Source organism: Bos indicus x Bos taurus, chromosome 18, assembly GCF_003369695.1.
Source record: "Bos indicus x Bos taurus breed Angus x Brahman F1 hybrid chromosome 18, Bos_hybrid_MaternalHap_v2.0, whole genome shotgun sequence".
NCBI classification, from domain to species: domain Eukaryota; kingdom Metazoa; phylum Chordata; class Mammalia; order Artiodactyla; family Bovidae; genus Bos; species Bos indicus x Bos taurus.
The window spans coordinates 19,402,605-19,424,284 of NC_040093.1; the positions used below are offsets into that span (position 1 = coordinate 19,402,605).

A 21,680-nucleotide genomic window follows, 5' to 3' on the forward strand; every position below is an offset into this window, starting at 1 on the left:
AGGGGATCATCCCAACCCAGGGATCAAACTGGCATTTCTTGTGTCTCCTGCATTGGCAGGTGAGTTCTTTATCACTAGCACCACCTGGGAAGCCCCTAGCAAGTGCATATACCTTCATAATCCAAATGCTTACCCAGGATGGCAGCTGAACATTTTTATACAGCATCCCAGGACTCCCAAAGGAGGTGGGGGGAGAGATTAGGAGAAAACCAGGTGGAGGGCTTCCCTGGTGCTCTGTGGTAAAGAATCCACCTGTCAATGCAGGAAACATGAGTTTGACCCCTGGTCCAGGAAGATCCCACATACCGCACAGCAACTAAACCTGTGTACCAAAACTATTGAGCCTGTGTTCTAGAGCCAGGGAACCACAACTACTGAGCCCACATGCTGCAACTACAGAAGCCCCTGTGCCCTAGAGCTTGCTCTCAGCAATAAGAGAAGCCACCACAATGAGAAGAGTGCACACCACAATTAGAGAGTGGCCCCTACTCGACACAAGTAGAGGAAAGCCTGCACAGCAATGAAGACCCAGCACAGCCATAAATAAGCAAATAAATAATTTTTAATTATTTAAAAACAGGTGGAAATTATATCATCTTTTCTAATTCAATTTAGAAAGTTAAAGTAAAATTGCTTCCTTATACCCAATGTCAAGAAGGAACATGGACCCTATTTTTTTGATAGGAAATATGCCAAAGAATTCGAAGACAAAACAATAGGTTTTTCAGTAGTCCAGAGAGATGATGATAGTCTAGATTAGGGTCAACGGAGGGGTTGAATTCTGGAATTTTTTTTTAAGTGATGGTAACTCTTACAGTTTCTCTTCACAGCTTTTATTTAATTTTTTTGGTTGTGCTGGGTTTACTTTGCTGCACTCTGGCTTTCTCTAGTTATGGCAAGCGGGGGCTAGTTTTTGTTGTAGTACTCAGGCTTCTTATTGTGGTGACTTCTCTTGTTGCAGAGCACAGGCTGTAAGCACACAGGCTGCAGTAGTTGCAGCAGGCAGGCTCAGTAGTTGTGGCACAAAGGCTTAGTCGCTCTGCTGCCTGTGGAATCTTCCCCAACCAGGAATCGAACCCAAGTCCCCTGCATCTGCAGGTGGATTCCTATCCACTGTACCATCAGGGAAGTTCCTGGAGAGATTTTAAAGGTAGAGATAATATGACTTGCTGGTCAGCTGATTGTGAGGAGAATCAATGACAGCTATGAGGCTTCTGACTTGAGCAGGTGGAAGGATGGAGCTGAGAGCCAGGGAGGAGCAGGTTTCGGGCAAGGATTAAGACCTACGGAGTTTGAGATATTTCTTAGAACTTTTTGTGTGGATGATGAGCAAGTCATGGGATATAGGGACCTGAGGTTCTAGGCTGAAGATAGGAATTTGTTGTAGTACTCGGGCTTCACAATTTGTATGACTTTGTACAGTTCAAAATCGTCTATCAGAAGAGAGATGAGGTTCAGAACCATGAAGCCAGATGAGAACACCTGGGACTGGTTGTAGATAGAAAAGTCAAGGCCTGGGACACCAAAGTGACAGGTGTGAGGCACAATGAGGCACAACCAGATTGGTGAGGAGAAGGCTGGGGTTCTGGAAGCTAGGCAAGGAAGTGCTTCAAAGAGTGAGTGGGGATCAGCACACCTAATGCTGCTGCTGGGTCAAGCAGGATGTGGAGGCCTGACCATTGTCTAACACTCTAATGACTACAAGCTTCACACCCAGAGAACAGTTCCTTTGGTCTCATCTGAGACAGGAGGACCCACTTGCCCAGAACCCCTTTCCTGCCCTCAAAGATGAAACCAGAAGAGACCTGGCTTCAGTGGTCAGAAACAGGAGTTAAGTGGTGCAGGGCAGAGCTAGTATGGGGGAGAGGAAGGGGGCACAGGGAGCTATTTCCCTAAATTAGCAAGACCCTTGGCCTTTTCAAACAACTTCTTTTTCGGAGACAACCAGTAATCTGAAAAAAAAAATTTTTATTAAGAAAAATAGAATCTATACAATTCAAAGTCGTCTGGCCTCAAGAGAAGCTCCTTCCCTCCTCAGCCGCAGCCTTGGGGATCCGGGGGGGGCGACCTGGCTGGAGAAGACCAAGACTCTGGGTCTTCAGGGTGGCCCAGCAGGTGGGCTATTTGGGCATCCACTTTTCTGGAAAAAGGACAGTGGGGTAGAGGTTGAGGTATTTGTTCAGGATTAGGGTCTGGGGCTATGTATGTTCTGGGAAAGGGGTTCAGGAGAGGTGGGCACCACATGGCAATCTCAGAATTCAGGGACCAGGTGTGTTAAATCCTGGCGATGGTCACCTTTTCTGCTGCCGCAGCGCCGTCCTTTGAATCCTTAGCACCTGCAGTATAGGGTCGTCCTGGAACTCGCTCCCATCGGAGTCTAAGGTGGAAAGGAGCAAGATTCAAGGGGTCGGACTCATGGCGTAATGGACTGCCATTCAGAACACGGCAGCCACGCACAGCATGTGCGCCTGCTCACCTTCCGCAGCCTGCAGAAGTCTGGCAGCCTGGGAGAGCAGGTCTTCTGAGGGGGCGTCGCCAGCAGCGGGTGAGGGCGTGGCTACCACCTCAAGAGACCCCGCCTCGAACGGAGAGCGCGGGGCCGTAACACAAGTGGCGACCACCTCAGCTGGAGGAGGCAGGATCTTGGGCTGCAGACACTTGACTTCAGCCAAGGGAGTGTCTTTGTCTTTCCTAGGCACCGATCCCGCTAGGGGGAGCATGGTCTTGGCATTCCGAGACACCGCCTTAGACCTATCCCGCGATTCAGATAGATGAGCCGTGACTTCTGAGCGAGGGGTCAGAGGGTGTGTGGCCTTGGCTTTTCGAGGTTCAGCCTCGTGTGGAGGCGGGCCCTCAAGCCGGGGGGGCGTGTCCTCCAGGCAGTCCGGAAACAGCCGAGCCTTCACCACCTGGCCCAGTGCGCCTCTGAGCTGCGGTCCGGGGCCCTCGTGCTCATCCGCGGCCATGACTCGCCCTGAAGACTCCCGGAGTTGGGCTCTGCTTCTCCGAGGCTTGGAGCTCTGCTTCTCGAGCTCCTCTGGGCTGCTTGGTGCAGGGGTTGGGGGGCCCTGGAGGGCTGCAGGGGTCGTGGGTGTGGAGGCAGGGGGTGCGGGGGTTGAGGCTGGAGGGGCAGGAGTGGAGGCCAGGGGCGCTGGGACGGAGGCCGGCGGCCCTGGGGTGGAGGCCGGGAGTGTTGGAGGAATGATCCCAAGAGGTATCCAGGGACTGGGCTGTGGGGCCCAGAAGAATCCATGGGGACTGGGACCCCAAAAGATGTGTGGAGAGAACCCTGGGGGAATAGGAGGCCTCTCCATGGGGAAAGCTTCCTGGAGTCCAGGCGGAACCATACTGCCCCAAAGTGGGATGGAGTTAGACTGGGTTCCCAGGGAACCAAGGGTCTCCGCAGCGGGAGGAGATGGCTGTGGACAGATGGGGGAAGGGACCTGAGAGGGAGAGAAAAGGTAGAGAGTCCTCAGTCCCTCTCAGCCTACTCCTTCCTTCAACTTCCCTTAGGATCCTCCCTCCACACCCCACTCAGGCTCCTCCCTCCTCCATCTCACCGAGGTGGTGAGGGCAGGGGTCTGCGGCAGCACCCAGGTTCCGTCACCCTGGCTTCTTCGAGCCTGTTCAAGTTTCCGCCGCTGCCGCCACTGGTACAGAATGTCATCCTCTGGCCGCAGGGGTGCCTGGGAGGAGGACGGGGCAGGAGTAGGGATGGGGGCAGGTGCTGGGGTTGCTGTGGAGGAAGTAGAGGGAAGAGAGGTAAGGTAGGGGCTGGGGTGATGAGCAAGGATAGCCTAGCACACACCCTTTGAGTACCAGGTTATTCAGACAGGCTCTCCAGATGTTGTCCCAAGTCCCCTGCAGATTGGGAAATGGGGGAAGGGACAGAATCGGAGAAGAGAGCCCTCATGGGCTTCAACCTGTCATCATTTGACTCTTCATCATCAACAAATATTACTGAGTCCCTACTATGTGCCAGGCACATTGTAAGGCACAGTGCCAGGCACTGTTCTGGACACAGTGGTCACAGCAGGGACCAGGGCAGATCTTCCAGAATCTGCCTACATCTCCCCACTTTACCACCCTCACCTGCCAACCCCATAACAACTTCCTCCTTGGCTTCCCTTCTCTCCCATCCTCTGAAACTGCCTCCATCCACAGTCCAGGGAGCCTGTGAACACCTAAGTCAAGTCAGGGCCCTCCTGACTTAGAATCTTCCCTGGGCTGTACCTCTCTCCTGGTAAAAAGCACATCTTTGTACTTGTGGTTCCCTTTGCCTGGAAGGCTCTTCACTTATGCATCCACGGGGTTAACTCCAAGTCCTTCAGGTATTTCCCCAAGTACCACATTCTTCATGAGGCCATCCCTGGCTGCCCTATTCAAAATTGCAATAGCCCAGCCCTACCACCCTCCATCCTCTTTCCTGTTCCATTTTTCTCCTTAGCACCTATCACCTTCTAACTACTAAAGATCACACTTCTTTGCTTATTCATTGTTCATCTCTCCCTCCAAAATGCCGGCTATACAAGGACAGCAGTTTTTATCTGCCAGGCTGTTGCCAGATCCCCAGTGTCAAGAATAGGGCCTGGTGTCAGTATATGTGGCATAAAAGAAAATAAATATATGCAAAATTGTGCTCCATCCCAGTGCCCAGCACTGTGCTGGGGATACAGCAGTGACTAAGGGCAGGGTCACCACCTATCCTCAGGCCTGTGGGACAAAGGGACATCATTTCCCATCACCCAGGTTATCATTTCATGAGTCATGATTAGTATGGCTATCATTATCTCAGAAGCCCTACCTATTAATGCTGCACAGAGAAGGGGAAGCAGGGTAGTAGGCAGCATCTGGGACCTCTCCTCCCCTCCCCTCTATATCCTGTGATTCTATTTCCAGACCTGGCCACTTCCCTTTACTCTGTTCCTCAGGCTTTGGCCCATGCCAAACTACCAGAGTCTGTCTCTTACCAACAGGGAGTTTGCTAACACCTGGTAAAGATCTTATCCCTGCCTTGCTCACAACCCTCCTGTGGCTCCCCAGTAGATCGTAACCAAATGCCTCACATGGCTATGCAGCCCCATGTAACCTGACCCCTGCCAATATCTTCCACCTTATCTCACACTACTCTTACCCCTGGTTCTTGCCTTTTCTTGTTCATTATCTGCATTGTGCTCCCTCCCACCTCAGTACAGGCTACAGGGCTATAGTCCTCACCTACATCATTCAGGTTTCCACTTAGATAGCACCTCTTCCAGGAAGGCCTTCTCTGACATCTCAGTATCACAAGTCTCCCCTGCATGACCCTCATTTCTACTTATATTTGTTTGTGGAGTTATGCAGCTATTCTGTGCCCCACATTCACTATTCTGTGAGGACAATGAAGGTGAGACCATGTATGGTTGGTTCACTAAGGAATCCCCAATCTCGAGCAAAGGCTTCACACGCAACACGTATTCAATGTGTGTTGCATAAAAGAATACATACATTTACTCTGCAAAAAACTTATGAAGTATGTAGTAGGTTTATCCCTATTTTACAGATGAGGAAACTGAGGATCAGGAAGGAGAAGTGAATAAAAAGAGAAGCTTGGATGGATCAAAGAATCAGGGGACAGCTTGGGCAAGATCACTCAAATGCACAAATAGCACTCTGTTCTCTCTGCTTGCCTGTCCCCACTCATGGGAGTCCCATGAGATATGGAGAGAATCTTTCCTGGCTACCACTGCATCCCAGGAACTGGGGCACAGAGTAATAGTAACAACAGTGATGACAAAACAGTAACCCACATCTTTAACCCAACCTCTGAAATCTCAGGGGCAGAAATTTGAGAGTTCAACACTTAGCATGTTTTAGTCAAGTTGCTAGGTATGTATAGGATTGACAGGGGTCTGGGTCAGAACATCAGACTCAGACACACTAGTATATAGCTGAACGTGTGAAATTGCCATTATTCAACCATTTTTTACTTACAAAAATTTCATAAGATTCATAGTAGTATGAATATTTACTCCCTGACTTCAGACTATACTACAAAGCCATAGTAATCAAAACAGTATGGTACTGGCACAAAAACAGGCACAGATGAATAGAATAGATCAAAGCACCCAGAAATGAACCCACACACTTATGGTCAATTAATCTACAACAAAGGAGGCAAAAATATACAGTGGGGAAAAGACAGTTTCTTCAATAAGTGCTGCTAGGAAAACTGGACTGCTGCTGCTGCTAAGTCACTTCAGTCGTGTCTGACTCTGTGTGACTGCATAGACAGAAGCCCACCAGATTCCCCCATCCCTGGGATTCTCCGGGCAAGAACACTGGAGTGGGTTGCCATTTCCTTCTCTAACACATCAAAGTGAAAAGTGAAAGGGAAGTTTCGCAACCCCATGGACTACAGCCTACCAGGTTCCTCCGTCTGTGGGATTTTCCAGGCAAGAGTACTAGAGTGGGGTGCCATTGCCTTCTTCAGGAAAACTGGACAACTACATGTAGAACGTTTTCTCCCACCATATACAAAAATAAACTCAAGATGGATTAAAGACCTAAATGTAAGATCTGAGCCATAAAACTCCTAGAAGAAAACATAGGCATGGCATAGCAATATTTTTGTAGATATGTCTCCTAAGGCAAAGGAAACAAAAACAAAAATGAATGAATGGGACCCAATTAAACTTAAAAGTTTTTGTACAGCAAAGGAAACAATCAACAAAACAAAAAGACAACTTATTGAATGGGAGAAAACATTTCCAAGTGATACGACCAACAAGGGATTAACAGCTCATACAACTTAACATAAAAAAAAAAAACTTAATTAAAAGATGGGTAGAATCTGCCTGAGGACAACTGAGGCCATTTCCTGGGTGCCTGGCCTCGCTGCCCAGCAGCCCCAAGTGGCGAGCGGCCCTTGTGGCAGAGGAAGGGGGCGGGCGCAGGTGGAAGCAGGTTCACATCTGGAAAAGCACTAGACAACCCCCACCCCCGCCCCACTTTGTATTATTCCTCCTCTTACTCTGAGCTGTGAGTAATTTTAACCCTGTGCATATGGCAGCTCTTCTGATGCAGAGACTATTTTATCAATGTCAGTGCCATCCCCATAGGATGACTCCATGAGTGTTTCCAGACTCAGGCTCTGACAAACGAAATAAAAATGTTTTGTTTTTTTTAAAAAAAAAAACGGGCAGAAGACCTGAACAGACACTTTTCCAAATAAGACAGATGGCCAACAGGCACATTAAAAGATGCCCAACATTACTATTCATCAGAGAAATGCAAATCAAAACCACAATGAGATAATCACCTCATATCTTTCAAAATGGTTATCATCAAAAAGACCACAAATAACAAACGTTGGAAAAGATGAGGAGAAAAGGGAACCCTTGTAGTACAGTGTTTATGGGAATGTGTTTAAATTGGTACAGCTACAATGGAAAACAGCATGGAGATTCCTCAAAAAACTAAAAATAGAACTATCAAACATTCCAGCAATTCCACTCCTGTGTATATATCTAAAGAAAATGAAAACAGTAATTTGAAAAGATACATGCACCCCAACAGCAGCATTATTTACAATAGCCAAAATACAGAAGCAACTTTGGTATTCATCAACAGATGAATGGATAAAGAAGATGTGGTGTATATATACAATGGAATATTACTCATCCATTAAAAAAGAATGAAATTCTACCATTTGCAACAACACAAATGGTTCTTTTCTGGGGGTGGGGGGAAGATATTATGCTTAGTGAAATAAGTCAGACAGAGAAAGATGAATACCGTATTTTATCACTTATATGTAGAACTGAAAGAATAAAACAAATGAATATAACAAAACAGAAATTGACTCAGATATAAGGAACAAACTAGTGGTTAGGGTAGAGGGAAGCAGGGGAAGGGTGGGACAGGGACAGGGGATAAGAGGTAAAAACTACTGTGTATAAAATAAATAGGCAGAGAAGGAAATGGCAACCCACTCCAGTATTCTTGCCTGGAAAATCTCATGGACAGATGAGCCTGGTGGGCTAGTGTCTGGCATCACAGAGTCGTACACAACTTAGCAACTGAACAACAACACACAATCAGGCAGATTGTGATTTGGGGAAATAGTTCTTGATGGAAATGTGACATAAAATGAAGAGTGAAGTGACCTAGCAATATGGAATACAGAGTTTTGTAAGAAATTAACATTTGTGTATAGAATAATAATTGCAAATATTCAAACAATAAAGTCCATGGCTAAAGAAAAAAATAAAATAAATAGGCTACAAAGATATATTGTGGAGCACAGGGAAGATAGCCAATAGTTTAGAATATAGGGTTGGCCAAAAAATTTGTTTGGTTTTAAGTGAAAATAAAAGACATACTCTTCATTCTCACCAAGAACTTTACTGAATAATGTATTCACTAACCAAATGGACTTTTTGGCTAACCTAATAATGTTAAGAGCTTCTCTGGTGGCCAAGTGACAAAGAATCTGCCTGCAATGCAGGAGACATGGATTCTATTCCTGAGTCGGGAAGATCCCCTGGAGAAGGAAATGGCAACCCACTCCAGTATTCTTGCCTGGGAAATCCCATGGGCAGAGGAGCCTGGTGGGCTATAGTTGGACAATAAATCACCATCTCCACAAATAACTTCAAATGGAGTATAATCTATAAACATTTGGATTACTATGTCGTCTACCTTAAACTAATAGAATATTGTCAATCAACTATGCCTCAATAAAAAAGGATGACTTCATCCTAAATGAGATAGATATATAAATACTCTTCATATTGTTTAGGTCAAATTTTGCTGCCAAATCAGCTGTGGTGCCAAATTTGTAACAAGCCTTCTGATTTTGGAGCTTCATGTTCAGAACTGCAGACAGGATGCAGAGAGAGAAATTGCATACTCATGGGAGCTACTGCGTATGCTTTCTTAATTTTTTTGGCCACGGCTCATAGTATGCAGGATCTCAGTTCCCTGATCAAGGATTGAAACTATACCCCCTGCACTGGCAGTGTAGAGTCTTAACCACTGGACCACCAGGGAAGTCCTCCCACGATAGGTACTGTTAACAGAGCCATGCTGCGCGCTCCATGTATTCACCAACTCTTTCAATCCTCATGACACCTACAGCAGGGGAATACAGTTATTATCCCTGTTTTACAGCTGGGTAAACAAAGCACAGAGAAGCCCAAGGTCACAGAGCTATAAGTCGAAAAGTTGGAATTTGCACCCAGACTGCCCCCATCCTCACCTCCCAGCACTCACCTTGTGCCGTGATGTCAGGGTCCTTGATGGAGTCAGGAGTGAAGGTCATGGAGAAGGGAGAGAGGCCATCAGAGCTGATGGGGAATGAGGAGCTGCCGCCATCGCTGGGGCTGAGGGAGGAGGTGGAGGAGACAGAGGCCTTGCTAGAGGGAGAAGGCAGAAGTGAGGCCACCGGGGTCTCAGAGGCAGCAGCCTGGGTCCAGAGAGGATGGACTGGGGAGGATGATGCGGGTGGGGGAGGCACCTGCGTTTGAGCAGCCTGGCAGCTCTGCTTTGCAGGCTCAGTGTCTCCAAGTCCAGCAGGGATGAGTTCCATGTATTGAGACTCTGTGAGGTGAGAGGGGGTCAGAGCTCAGTCCCCATCGCAAAGGCTTCTGGGAAAGGGGCTCTGGACAGAGGGCCTGAATGCAAGTCTACATTCCACCTGGCACCCTCACATGCTGGCAGACAATCTGCTCCTCCTCAGGCAAGACAGACCAGGTTTCCCTCTGTGGATCCATAACCCTCAGTGTAATCACTGTTATAGTAGAAGGGCTGACCCTACCTTCCTGATCAGGCCTGGCTAGTCACAGTGCTCTGTCCTCCAGTTCACAGTGACTGGCTCACAAAGATGAGCGAATGAAAGTAAGTCCTGGGGCTTTGGATGGAGCTATTGGAAAAGCTTTTTCTTTTCACTGGAGTAATCAAATATATCAGACGCCTACAGCTATTGGAGACATCTTAGCTATTTTGAGGGGAAAGCCTACCTGAGATTGAGCCAAACAAGGAGGAACCGAAAGCCATGAGAGTTGAGTTCCTCCCAATATTGTTCAATCACCAGGATTCAGCTATGCTCAAAAGCATCTAGTTTAGGATTTCTTGATTACACTAGCTAACAAAGCCTCCCTTTTTTGTTTAGGTTTCCTTGAATTGGGGGTTGACTCTAATGCTAACTACATGTTTGTTTGGTTTTTTTCCTTCTTCTTTTTTGGCTGAGCCGTGCAGTGGCATATAGGATCTAATTTCCTGACCGAGGGTTGAATCTGCACACCCTGCATTGGAAGTGGAGAGTCTTAACCACTAGATCACCAGGGAATTTCTGACTCTAGTTCTGTCTCAGGGCTGGTGCTATCAGTCCAGGCAAGGAGGGACAGAAGTGGGTGGCAGTCTCACCTGCTTTATTTCCTGAAGGGGTGCCACAGCCTTAGCCTTCGATGCACTGGCCATCTTAGCATGAGTCAGGGCTGCTGTGTTGGGTCTTCCTTCTGGTTCACTGGCTCCTGTTGAGATGCCCCAGTTGATTTAGTGGGGGGCAGGTAGAGGAGCTGCTAGGGGTATTGCTCAGGAGGAGATGAGACTGAAGCAGGTACCTGCTGCAAGTTGACTGCCAGGGTCTGAAGATTCAGGCCGCAGCCACCAAAAGTCAGCTGGGGTTGGGCCTGCAGACTGGCGTTCTTCTCGGCTTGTGGGCTGAGCCTGTCGGAACCGGTTTATGTACCTGTGAGCATCAGAGAATTGGGAGGTGGGTGGGATGAGGAGCACCCAATAATAATAATAATAATCATAATAGTCAATGTATATGTAGCACCATAGCAACACTTGGTAGTTGATCCTCAGCATCTGTTCTCCTTTCTTATACAGTAATGCAATATTATGTAAGACGATATAACCCTGGGGACACAGCCACTCTTCTATAAATACATTTGCCAGATACCCTTGCAGATTTATGGCCATGTATATTCCTGACCACAAGATGCAATTCTGGAAAGTGGATGTGGCTGGGAGCCATTATGGGCCATGAAGGAAAGGGTAACAGCCTAGGGAAGGGAGAGCAACAAGAGAGAAGGAAACTGTGTCTCTGACACCTCACTTAGGGGCTGCCATATCAGCTCTGGTTGCTTCTGCCTGGACTGTTACGTGAGGGAGACATATTGATAAACACTCTTGTTTAAGGCACGATTCATTTGGGACTCCTTGTTATAGCAGCTGAACTTGGATCCTACAAATCCAAGTGCTCACTATGTGGCTCACTATTTGTTACAGATGCAGTACTGATGGTAATTCATCAAAAACTTAAAAGAGACCCAGAACATATGTGCTATTAATATCCTCAATTTACAGATGAAGAAACTGAGGCCAGGATTGTACAGTGATAAAGCCTGGATTTGAATCTAGCTCCAGAGCGCTTGGTAACATGAATGAAGCATGGTCCTAAAAGTGCAGCTCTGGCTAGGATGATTATTATGGATGTCTGCCCCCTCGAACTGATCCAAACCCTTCTTTTCCCTGAGAGCTACTGGAACTTACTTGGCCACCACGGAGTCCCCACTGTCAGTCACGATGGGTGGCGGGGAGGCTCTTATCTGGCCCTCAGCGGTGCTGGGTGGGGAAGGGGTCCCTGAGCTGGATGGCCAGGACTCCTCAAACAGCTCAGGGGAGCTGGGGCCTGTAGCCAGAGCCTTGGAAGCTTCTGGAAGTCTGGATCTCTGGGATCTGGATGGGCTCAGGGTCTAATATAGAGGAGGTGAAGAGAAAAAAAAGTGAGGCTGAGGAGTCATCCCTGTAGGGAAACGAAGACACAAATGAAATCTCAGTCTAGAGGAGAGGAAACACATCTCACAACGGCAACAACTCAGAGTGATTGGGGAGGTGACAAGGGATTTAAGTGGTGGAGGACAAGGGCAAGGCCATGGGGAAGAGAGGAGAGGCCTTTTAATCTCTCACCCCCATCTCTCATCACGTCTTCCTTCCCTCTAGTCGTCACTCCCTTGTTACTGGTTGGCACACAGCACTCTCTGTGGGGTGTCCTCACCTGGGGATGCCAGGTTTGGCTTCAGGATGGCCAGTGTGGCTTCAAACCACACTACGGTTCCCACGCAATCCTGGAAGAGACGAACTAAAATTTCCATGAAGCACCACTGTACATTCAAGATAATGACACTGGAGGCACGATTCCCACCAGTCCTTGGAGCAGTCTCAAAAGAGAACCTGGGAACTGCTGGTTGGTGATTCGTAACCCTGGATCCAGTCTAAGAGGAATCTTTTAAAAATACAGAGGCGTGGTCCTCACCCAAGATCAAAAGAATCAGAATACCTGGAAGGGGGCTGGGCATCTTCATACATCTGTTTTGCAGTGTTTCATGTGATTCTTAAGTGGAAGTCAGGAGAAGAGCCAAGGCTAAACCCTATCACTGTATATTTCCCATAAGTCCTTGGGACACTAAGGAGAGGGGTAGATGGATTACAATTCCTATAGTCACTGGGCTCCGCCTAAGCAAGACACCCGTGGTAGTATGGGAGAAAATTCAAAATTACGAATCTTAATTCCCAAGGTTCCCCCGGACACTTTTAGAGGAAAAAAAAAAAAAGCCCTTAGGGCCACTTAGCGGAACGTAAAACGCTATGAAATCCCCGCAGTGGTAAAGTCCAAGGTCGGAGCCACTTAAGGCTGTGGAGCATCTTGGGAGTTGTAGTTCCAGTAAGGTTGAGCACAGTTGACTCCGGACCGTAGCAAACCTGATCTTAGGCTGTGTTACTCTCACCCTTGATCCTCTCTAGGCCTCCTGTAATCCATCAGCTGAAGTCCATCCTGCAGCTACCTCGCCGATTCCGCCTGCTCTGCTAGGTCACCGGACTCACCCGGAGCGCATCTTTGTCGCTTAGCAATACCCTATAACCCCGCCCCTCTGTGAGACTGCAGGCGCGGGAAGAGAGCGGTCTCTAAGGCGACCAATGATAGAGAGGAAAATAAAAGTAATTGACAATGGCCAAAGGAAGGTGTCTCACAATTGGCTGTAACGGGAATGAGAGGGCATGTTTGATTGGGGAACGGTAGCGAGCTGCAGTAATTGGCAAGCCCATGGACCAATGGAAAGGATCCGAGGCTGGGCTCGCGGTTAGGAGGAGGTTCCAATGGACTCTCTTTTTGCTGTAGTCTTGTATTCTAACCACCCCTCGTCTTGCTGTCTAAATCTCATCCAGATTCCAATCTAACTACGGATTTTTCCGTTGCAGGGGCCATCAGGGAGCCTACCCCCTCTCTAGCCGCTGTCCCTTCATCAGTCCAGCAGTCCCTCCCGATCTTCTAACCACTTCCGTCTTGCTCCAGGAGCAGCTGGTTGCTCCAAGTGCCAAGCCTGGGCTCCCCGCCGAGGTGGCTGGATCATAACGAGCTATTTCGGGCCCCAGCGTGCGGCCCCCGCGGGGCCAGCCTGGACTGTTCTTGCCCGCGCCCCCTGGCTGCTGCTCACCTGGCAGACCCCGCTGTCCAGCGCACCCGAGGCTGAGTCAGACGCACAGAATTAGGCCCGGCTTGCCGGGGGTTGGGTCCAGGGCCCTGGTCAAATGGGAATAGGGTCTGTTCTGTGTCCTTCTGACAGCCTGGCCCAGCTACTGCATTCCCTCTAACCAGGAATCTGCTCCCAAGACCGGCATCTGCGTCATCCTCAGAGCACCTTCGGGGCGGGGGTGGATTAAAGGGACTGTGAATTCTTTGGTGGGTTTCTCAGGCTGTAGGTCCCTAACGCCACGCTTGCACCCCACTTTGGCAAGGCTCCTCCTCCTCAGCCTTAGTTTTTCTTTCGGGAAATTAGGGAATGATACCTCGCTGGCATTCAGCAGGCGCTTAATAAATGGCCAAGTCATTGTTGGGCTGTCTAAATAAGGCTCTATTAATGGCCGGCTCTGGCCGCGGTCCCAATGTCCCCGGGCGGCTCGCCGAGGGGCGGACACAGGGCGTACTATAAAGCAGCGGCGGCGCTCGCTGGGGCACTGCGGAGCCTAGGGCGACGGCGGAGCAGGATGGAGATCCCGGTGCCTGTGCAGCCGTCTTGGCTGCGCCGCGCCTCGGCCCCTTTGCCTGGGCTGTCGGCTCCCGGGCGCCTCTTCGACCAGCGCTTCGGCGAGGGGCTGCTGGAGGCCGAGCTGGCTGCGCTCTGCCCTGCCGCGCTGGCCCCATACTACCTGCGCGCACCCAGCGTGGCGCTGCCTACCGCCCAGGTGCAGACCTGGGGGAGGGGTGGTAACCCGACTACTTCCAAGGCTGGGGTCCTCGGTCACCCTGAGGGGGGTTAAGGAAAGTCCCTTGACTTTGAGCGGGGTGGAGAGTCCGGCCAGAGGGGCTTTCGGAGTTGCCGGAGTATGGATTCTCAGAGGTCGTTTCCCTGAATCGGGTGGGAGGGCCCAGTCGGTTTGAGGAGGGTCTCACGTCCCAGAGGAGTGTAAGGGCTGGGTTCCTAATGGGTGGGGATGCTCACTCTGAAGGGGTGTCTTGGTGATTCTGAAGGAGGCTGGGGACCCACGGTATCTGGGGAAAAGGGGGAGCCCAGTCATTCTGAAGGGCGTGGGGCTCCCAGTGACTCCGGGGGAGGGGAGGAAACTTTTTGTTATTCTTGAGGAAGAGAGTTTGGAGACTGTGGGTGGTGACTCTGTGTGTCTCATGGAGACACGCAGAGGGGAAGGAGGGTCCTGCAACTTGAGAAAGGGGGGTGTGGACACTCAGAAGTGGGGGAGGAGTACTAATAACTGCTGGGGGCTCAAGCAATCTCGTAACTCGAGCGGGAGGGTAGAAAGAGGACTCTGGAGAATCCGGGAGGAGGCTTCTTGGCGATTTCTGGCGGAGGTGGAGCAGTAAGGGGCCTAGGGGCTCTGAGGGGAAGGAGGCTGAGGAGTCAGTGCCCAGGAGGATACACGGACTACGAGGTTGTTAACTCCGGGGGAGCCGGCAGGCCTCACCCTATGAGGGCAGCGGTCCCTGACCTTGGAGGGCGAGGGACGGACCCTCATCACCCTGGATGAAGGGGGAATCCCCGGTGGCTACAGGGGGAGGGATGATGCCAGTTACTCTGGGTAAAGAGGTCCTGGGTGGCTAAGAGTAGGAAAGGGGACGCCCCAGTTCCGGAGGCCAGGATAGGCTGCAGCACCGGAACCAAAGGGGAGCCGAGGGGAGGGGCCTTTGCTGGGCCCCCGGGAGCCGTGCCCCGCCCGATGACCATCAGGTTGTGTGCAGGTATCGACCGACCCCGGGCATTTCTCGGTGTTGCTGGATGTGAAACACTTCTCACCCGAGGAAATTGCCGTCAAGGTGGTTGGTGACCACGTGGAAGTTCATGCGCGCCACGAGGAGCGCCCGGTGAGCCCGCTGGCGGGGGCGGGGCCAGAACGAGTAGGCTGGATCCGCAGGCGGGAGGGGCGGGGCACCTACGGGAACCTGGCGGAGCCTCTCAAGCCTCTCTCCCTCCAGGATGAGCACGGATACATTGCGCGCGAGTTCCACCGCCGCTACCGCTTGCCGCCTGGCGTGGACCCTGCGGCCGTGACGTCCGCGCTGTCCCCTGAGGGCGTCCTTTCCATCCAGGCCGCACCTGCGCCGGCCCAGGCCCCACTGCAGTCGCCGCCCGGGGCGGCTGCCAAGTAGGGGTCAGGGCACACCTGAACCCTGGAAGCCGCCTCAGCGCCCCCGCCCTTTTAAAGCCGACCTGACTCCGCCCAACCAGATGTCCCCAGCGCGCGCCGAGACTACCCGCCCACCCAGTCTGGGATGTGCCTTGAACCTTCCAACCTACTCATCCCTGGTAACTTTCCACTGACCCTCCGGCTCTCACACTCTCTCGTGCTTTCAAATCTCCAGACACCTAACTTCCAGACCCTACAACCACAATCCCTCAGCTAGTCTCTCATCTCCACCAACCCCACTTGGCATATAACCCCACTTCAAACTCCCTATTTCCTTTTGACTTTTCTAGAAAAACATCCCCTCACCCCATTTCAGTCCGATCTGCCACCAAAGATTATGGTGTAGACAGCCCTGCCCCCACCCTAGGCCAGTCAAGCATAATCCCCCCTTCTCAAATGTCCAAGACTGCACAGACCTCTCACCCTGGACCATCCTGGCCTGGTCCCCAAGACTCTGGATCCTTCCCCTCATTCCAACCAGATAGACCACTTCTCACCCTCTCCCTCCAACCCATCTTCTAACCTGAAACCTCGGCCAGCCACTCCCAGATCCTTGAACTCCTTTTCTGACCCTACCCTTGTACTCCTATTCTAAGCCAATCAGAACCCTCAACCTCAAACTGTACAGATACCCACCCCTCCTCCCCAGAGTCTGCACAGATATCTCACGCTATCCAGAACTCCTCAGTCACTTTGTCTTGACCCCCAAATCTCCAACCACAACACCCCTCCCCTTATTCTCCAAGACCCAACCAAGCAGCCACTTTCTTCAGTTCCCTACAATCTTTCTCCCTCCTCAAATTCTCTGATGCCCCATCCCCTACCTAGGCCCACTCCCCCAATAAATGTGCTAGAGCTGTGCAAACTGCTTTATGTCTGATCCAGGAAGGATAGGCTGTAGCAAATGGAGACCAGTGTGGAGGAGGGGAATGTTTATTGGGATGGGGGTGGGGATAGGGGAACATCACTGTCGCTCGTACATCTCCCGTAGGATCTTCATGCTCTCTGAGTAACGTAGCTGGTTCCGATGAGATGCCTCCTTCCACCTGCAGTGGGGGTTGGGGGAAGGCAGAGGGAGGACTCAGCAGTTGGAGCAGAGGCCATGGAGAACAAGCTGGTGGGGGGATGCTCACCTCTGGCGGATACGTTTCCAGCGCTGCATGTTACGGTAGATAAGCGTGGAGGGTGAGGGCTCAGGCTCGGAGGGCTGCATGACAGAGAAGCCAGGCTGGGTGACCACGCTCACACCCCACAACACCTGCCCCATGGCCCTGAGCCAGCCCAGCATACTCACCTCATCATCAGGGGTACCCTGGGTCTCAGGCTGCAGCGGGGATGGAATTCGGGATCTGCAGGCGTCTCCAGGTGGCCCGGGAGCTGTGGGTGGAGGCAGCTTATACACGTCACGACTCTTGCTGTTGGTGACCTCGGAACCCTGGGGATACAAGGACCCCACACCAGACCCAAGAGAGTCAGAGAAGAGGGTCAGGGGCATACATTTCACACCTTCCCCAGCAACAAAAGACATGAAGGTTTCTCCAGGGACTTGTACTTAGGAGTCATGTGTCTGCTCCAAGGACCCCTGTCCAAACCAGGGACCCCTGATCATTCCTGCCCAGCATAGAGACCTCCATCTATGGAGACCTCCATTCCTAGCCCAGGGGGTTGCCATCTGCTCCCCTAGACCAGGTGGCTATACCTGGTTGCCCTAAGGACCCCTGCCCAGTCTCTCAGCTCTTGGTGACTTCTGATCTTGGAGAGCACATCTATTTACCCAGGGACCCTGTCTCCTCTGCCTCTCAGACCAGAAAGCCATGTCTGTCTGCTCTAGGGCACTCCAGCTTTTGCCCTGGCCTAAGGGTTCCTATCTGTGTGCCTCACCAGATTCAGGAGTCATGGTATTCTTGTCTGCCAGGGAGGGTGCCTTGTGACTGCCTACCCATTGCACTCCCTGGCTGCTGGGCGGGACCCATCTCACCTCCTCATCCTCAGGCAGGGGCGGCAGCGGTGAGCTGGGTGAACGTTCACGCTCGCGCACTGTGGGGCTGTTGCGCATCCAGGCTCGGCAGATGGGGTACAGTGGTGTGTTCTCACTGAACTGAGCCAAGTCCACACTCCGGTCAAACAGCTTGATCACATACGTGTCTAGAGTGGGGTGAGTAGGAGGGGTATGAACATCCTTGCCTAGCCCCCTCAATTACTTCCCGCCCTCGAACGCCATCGCCTACTCACTGGATCGCTGTGGCCCTCCCTCAGCCAGCCCCTCATCCATCTCCCTCCTCTTCTTCCTCCGCTGGTGGGGGAATCGGGCAGATGGTCTGTGTGGGGAGGGAGTACATCAGGACCGGGGTGGGGACTAGGGACCTCTCATCAGCTGGTGGGGCCCCTGCCACCTTACCGTTTGCCGGTGGCCGTGATGGAGCAATCCCTGTGGGGAGAGACAGGGTGTCATGTCAGCAGGCTTGCCCTTAAATGAATGCCTGCTCACAACCCCTCAAAGAGCACCCTGGGGGTACTGTGAATGAGCTCATAGAGATCCCACCAAACCCTGAGGCCTTGGGTCCCACCCCTTGCAGGCTGACGTGCCATCATCAGGGGACCTATGTTTCTGCTACTTAATGGCTTTTGTACATGAAGAATGGTTAAGACTGTGATGGAGAAAGCACGGGGCTCGGGGGTCAGGGCTCAAATGAGGAAAGAAGTTATCTACCACAAACCCTCAGACACAGATCCCATCAATAAAACTTACTTGTTGTGGGTGTCTAAGGAGGTCTTCCCAGGTTCCTCATCCAGACGCTCCCTGGTAGCAGAAGAGAACTGCATGCTCAGGGTTCCCAGGGCCCAGGGTGGGAAAGTACCCAGTGGCCTCATCCATTGGGCCCCTTCCTTCCTAAGTCAGTCTCTGGGGTCCCACCCACAACCAGAGGGTCCCAACCCGCTAGGGCCCCCAACTTCCCGTGACCCTGTCCTGGGTCAGATCCCAACCTGTCCATGTGACTCTTCTCTAGCAGACACTGCAGAACAGCATCCAGTTGGTTCCGGGCCTTGGCCATCTCCAACTCTGGGGAAGAGGGAGGGTACCAAGCAGGAGTCACTTCCCAGGCCCAAGCCAGGTGGGCAGCTGCTGGACCAGGGAAGGGCATGCATATCCAATCGTTTGGCTGGGCCAGGCGTGCTGGGAGGGTATAGTGGGCAGAGCCTACTAAAGAGCAAGAGCTCTGGCTTCCAGGACTGACCCACATGCTCATGTGTGACCTAAGGTGAATCCCTTACCTCACTGAGCCTGTTTCCTCATATTGAAAATGGGTCTCCAAATGATATCTATTGCTAGGACTGTTTTGAGGTTTAAATAAACCTATGCTGTATATGAAAGCTTATTATGTGCCAAGCATTGTTCCAGGCACGTCATGTTTATCAACCCATCAAGTTTTTACAACAACCCTGGCAGGTGGATATGATTTTTATCCCCATTTCAGAGATGATGAAACTGAGGCACAGAGAGGATAGGCTACTTGCCCAAAGTTACACAGCTAGAAAATTGAAAGGCTGAAGATGTACACCAGGTCATTTGGCTCCAGAGTGGATATTATAAGGCAGGGGCTCAAACTGGGTGCAGAATCTAGTCCCAAGATGCACTTCGTTTGCTGAGGTAGTGGGGTTATTTCAAATCTGTTAAATATGAATGAGATGACTACATTTGAATAGTTGGAAGATTTCACCTAAAATACCCATTTGGGGCTTTCTTCCCCCTAGGAAATGAGATCTGGGCCCACCTTCCTGCATGCCACAGGCCCAGCCTGGCCCTAAGAACCTGTGTGTTTGCCTCTCTTCATCACAGAACTTACGGAGGTGATAATGTTATAAATTTCCTTACATTTCTTGTGTTCATTCTTCTCTTCCAAATAATAGGAGCTCTGACCCAGTGCTCAGAGCCCAGAAGGACACTCGGGGACATGACTAGCCAGCGCTGAGACTTCCTGAAGAGGCCAGGAGACATTACTCAGAGGAGACAGGGTGGGGATGTGGGGCTGGAAGCAGCTGAGATTCTCTAGCAAAGAGCCTTGGGTAGGAGCCAAGGTATGGATCATGCCCAGTGTCTTTCCCCAGTCCCTGCTTCTCTCCTGAACCTCAGATCTTGGGATCCCATGGACTCCCGGACACTTCCCCCTGGACATCCCCCCAGGCTCCTTCCACAGACTGGGTCCCACACTGGCCTCAGTGTCTCTTAAATGTATCCTTTTTTCCTGGACTGCCATCTCAGGGATATCCCTATTGTCACCCAGTCCTTTTCTCGGTCTCAACATGGTCACTGCTCTCCCTTCCCCGCCCACCCCACAACCTGTCTACTTGTCTCCTGAGGGTCTCTCCCCTCTCCCACCTCCCTAGTCTATCTGTCATGTCCCTTCCTCCCCCTGGGCCCCCAGCCTCGGTCTCCCCTTCTGATTCACCCTTCACAAGGTGGCCAAAGGGAATCTTCCTAAAGCCAAACCTGATCCCGAACTTTCCCTGCTTAGAATGCTCCAGAACTCTGCAGTGCCCCCTGAGGCAGAGTCCTAGTGGTCAGCCTGGTGTTCACAGGCTTCCATAACCCTGCCTACTCCTTCCTCAACACCCTCATTTGTGGTCAGACCCCCTTCACTCTTCCACCCACGATTTTTGGGGCATTTTTTGGCAGTTGGAGGGGGCATCTTGTAAAGACTTCCTCTGTGGTTCAAAACCCTCCCTTGGCTCCCCATTGCCCTTGGAGCAAAAGCCAAAGTCATAACCTGGGCCCACAAGATCTGCCCCGCTCCTTCACCTCTTTGCTCTCATCTCCTCACCTTTCTACCTCACTTTACTTGCTCTGCTCCAGCCACTCTAGCCTCCCTGCTGGCCCTTGAACATGTCAGAGAAATCTTTCACTTCTCTGCCATTTCAAAGCCATTTCCTTCATCAGATTTGCTGTTCCCTCACTTATCACTCTCTCCCTCACCTTGCCTCACTCCTGATCTCCTTACCTTCTCTTGTTTTTTTTTTCTTATTGACCACTTATAGCATTTACTATCTCAGGTCATTTTACTTGGTCTGGATTCCAGGTCTCTCCCACCACCCATAACATGCTAGCCCTGGGTTCCCATCAGCTTGGCCCAAAACCAGAATGACTTCCTCTCTCTCAGCTTCAGTTTCCCTATCTATATTTCCTACTTCCTAGGAAATAGGAATTATTAATCCCCTAGGATTATTGGGATACAGTGAGTGCAAAGATTAAAAGCTTTCCTGTACTTCAGGTGATCAGCATAATGCTTGACTCAAGACCACTGCCAGAAAGGGGGAAATGGAGGCAGAGCCAAGAAAAGAGTCCTTCTTGGAGTCACACAGTTCGGGTTCCCCATGTGGGACTGCACCACACTGCCAGCCCACCACCATAGCCTCAAACCTATCCTGAACACAGTTCGGGAGGGTATCAAGGTGGCCAGAATCGCTCGATCGATGCCTGACAGCGGTAGTCATATGGGCTGCAGGGAGAAGTCACGCAGTCCACCTTACCGCGATAATCCTGTTTAATGGGGCTCCCTTACCTGCCCCCAACCTTGGGATCCTCACCTGATTTCTCCACTTTCACCTTCACCGGGAACATGGTTGGGGTCTGGGATCTGGGTAGCTGGGCCAGGGGAGCCCAAAAGAGCCTAATGTCACAAGTCAAGGCCGGAGGCAGACGGGGAGAGGTCAAAGGTAAGCTTCATGTGTAGCCAGTCCGCCGCCCTGAGCAGTGTCCGGCCGCGACGGACGCGGATGCCGCCACCTCCTCCTGTTCCTTCTGTGGGCGGGCCCTCTCGGCAGTTCTTTGTTCCCATTAGTCAGTGTAACCGTCAATCCCATATCGTGGCCAATTAATAGCTGCCGGTGTCGGCTCCCAGCTCTCAGTCCCACCTTCCTAGAGCCTGGTTTCCGGAAACAAACCAACGACATCCCGGGGCTCTTCCTGGGACATGGTTCTAACTTCCGAGACTCGG

General features: G+C 51.2%; 3 protein-coding genes across 4 annotated transcripts; 1 reads left to right on the plus strand and 2 right to left on the minus strand.

Annotated features, from left to right (window-relative positions):
• Nucleotides 1-1,948: 1,948 nt before the first annotated feature.
• PROSER3 (proline and serine rich 3) lies at nucleotides 1,949-13,915 on the minus strand. The gene is made up of 10 exons (XM_027514204.1): nucleotides 11,959-13,915; nucleotides 11,542-11,744; nucleotides 10,605-10,732; nucleotides 10,408-10,514; nucleotides 9,500-9,582; nucleotides 9,256-9,398; nucleotides 3,561-3,736; nucleotides 2,477-3,443; nucleotides 2,296-2,377; nucleotides 1,949-2,140 (listed from the first exon to the last, which is right to left on the minus strand). Exons 1-10 carry the CDS (start codon nucleotides 11,962-11,964, stop codon nucleotides 2,035-2,037), a joined length of 2,001 nt encoding a protein of 666 aa, XP_027370005.1. The 5' UTR covers nucleotides 11,965-13,915; the 3' UTR covers nucleotides 1,949-2,034.
• A 49-nt stretch (nucleotides 13,916-13,964) lies between these two features.
• Nucleotides 13,965-16,552, plus strand: HSPB6 (heat shock protein family B (small) member 6). 2 transcript variants are annotated; one of them, XM_027514385.1, is made up of 3 exons: nucleotides 13,965-14,232; nucleotides 15,242-15,364; nucleotides 15,476-16,552. In XM_027514385.1, the coding sequence occupies exons 1-3, from the start codon at nucleotides 14,035-14,037 to the stop codon at nucleotides 15,647-15,649; spliced, it is 495 nt and encodes a 164-aa protein (XP_027370186.1). In that variant the 5' UTR covers nucleotides 13,965-14,034; the 3' UTR covers nucleotides 15,650-16,552. The 2 variants fall into 2 exon arrangements, with proteins under 2 accessions (XP_027370186.1, XP_027370185.1); XM_027514384.1 differs by having other exon boundaries at nucleotides 13,981-14,232; nucleotides 15,242-15,397; nucleotides 15,476-16,548.
• A 52-nt stretch (nucleotides 16,553-16,604) lies between these two features.
• LIN37 (lin-37 DREAM MuvB core complex component) lies at nucleotides 16,605-21,508 on the minus strand. The gene is made up of 9 exons (XM_027514366.1): nucleotides 21,271-21,508; nucleotides 18,673-18,748; nucleotides 18,437-18,487; nucleotides 18,086-18,115; nucleotides 17,920-18,005; nucleotides 17,666-17,832; nucleotides 16,982-17,122; nucleotides 16,821-16,894; nucleotides 16,605-16,733 (listed from the first exon to the last, which is right to left on the minus strand). The coding sequence occupies exons 1-9, from the start codon at nucleotides 21,302-21,304 to the stop codon at nucleotides 16,652-16,654; spliced, it is 741 nt and encodes a 246-aa protein (XP_027370167.1). The 5' UTR covers nucleotides 21,305-21,508; the 3' UTR covers nucleotides 16,605-16,651.
• Between the last annotated feature and the right edge of the window lie 172 nt (nucleotides 21,509-21,680).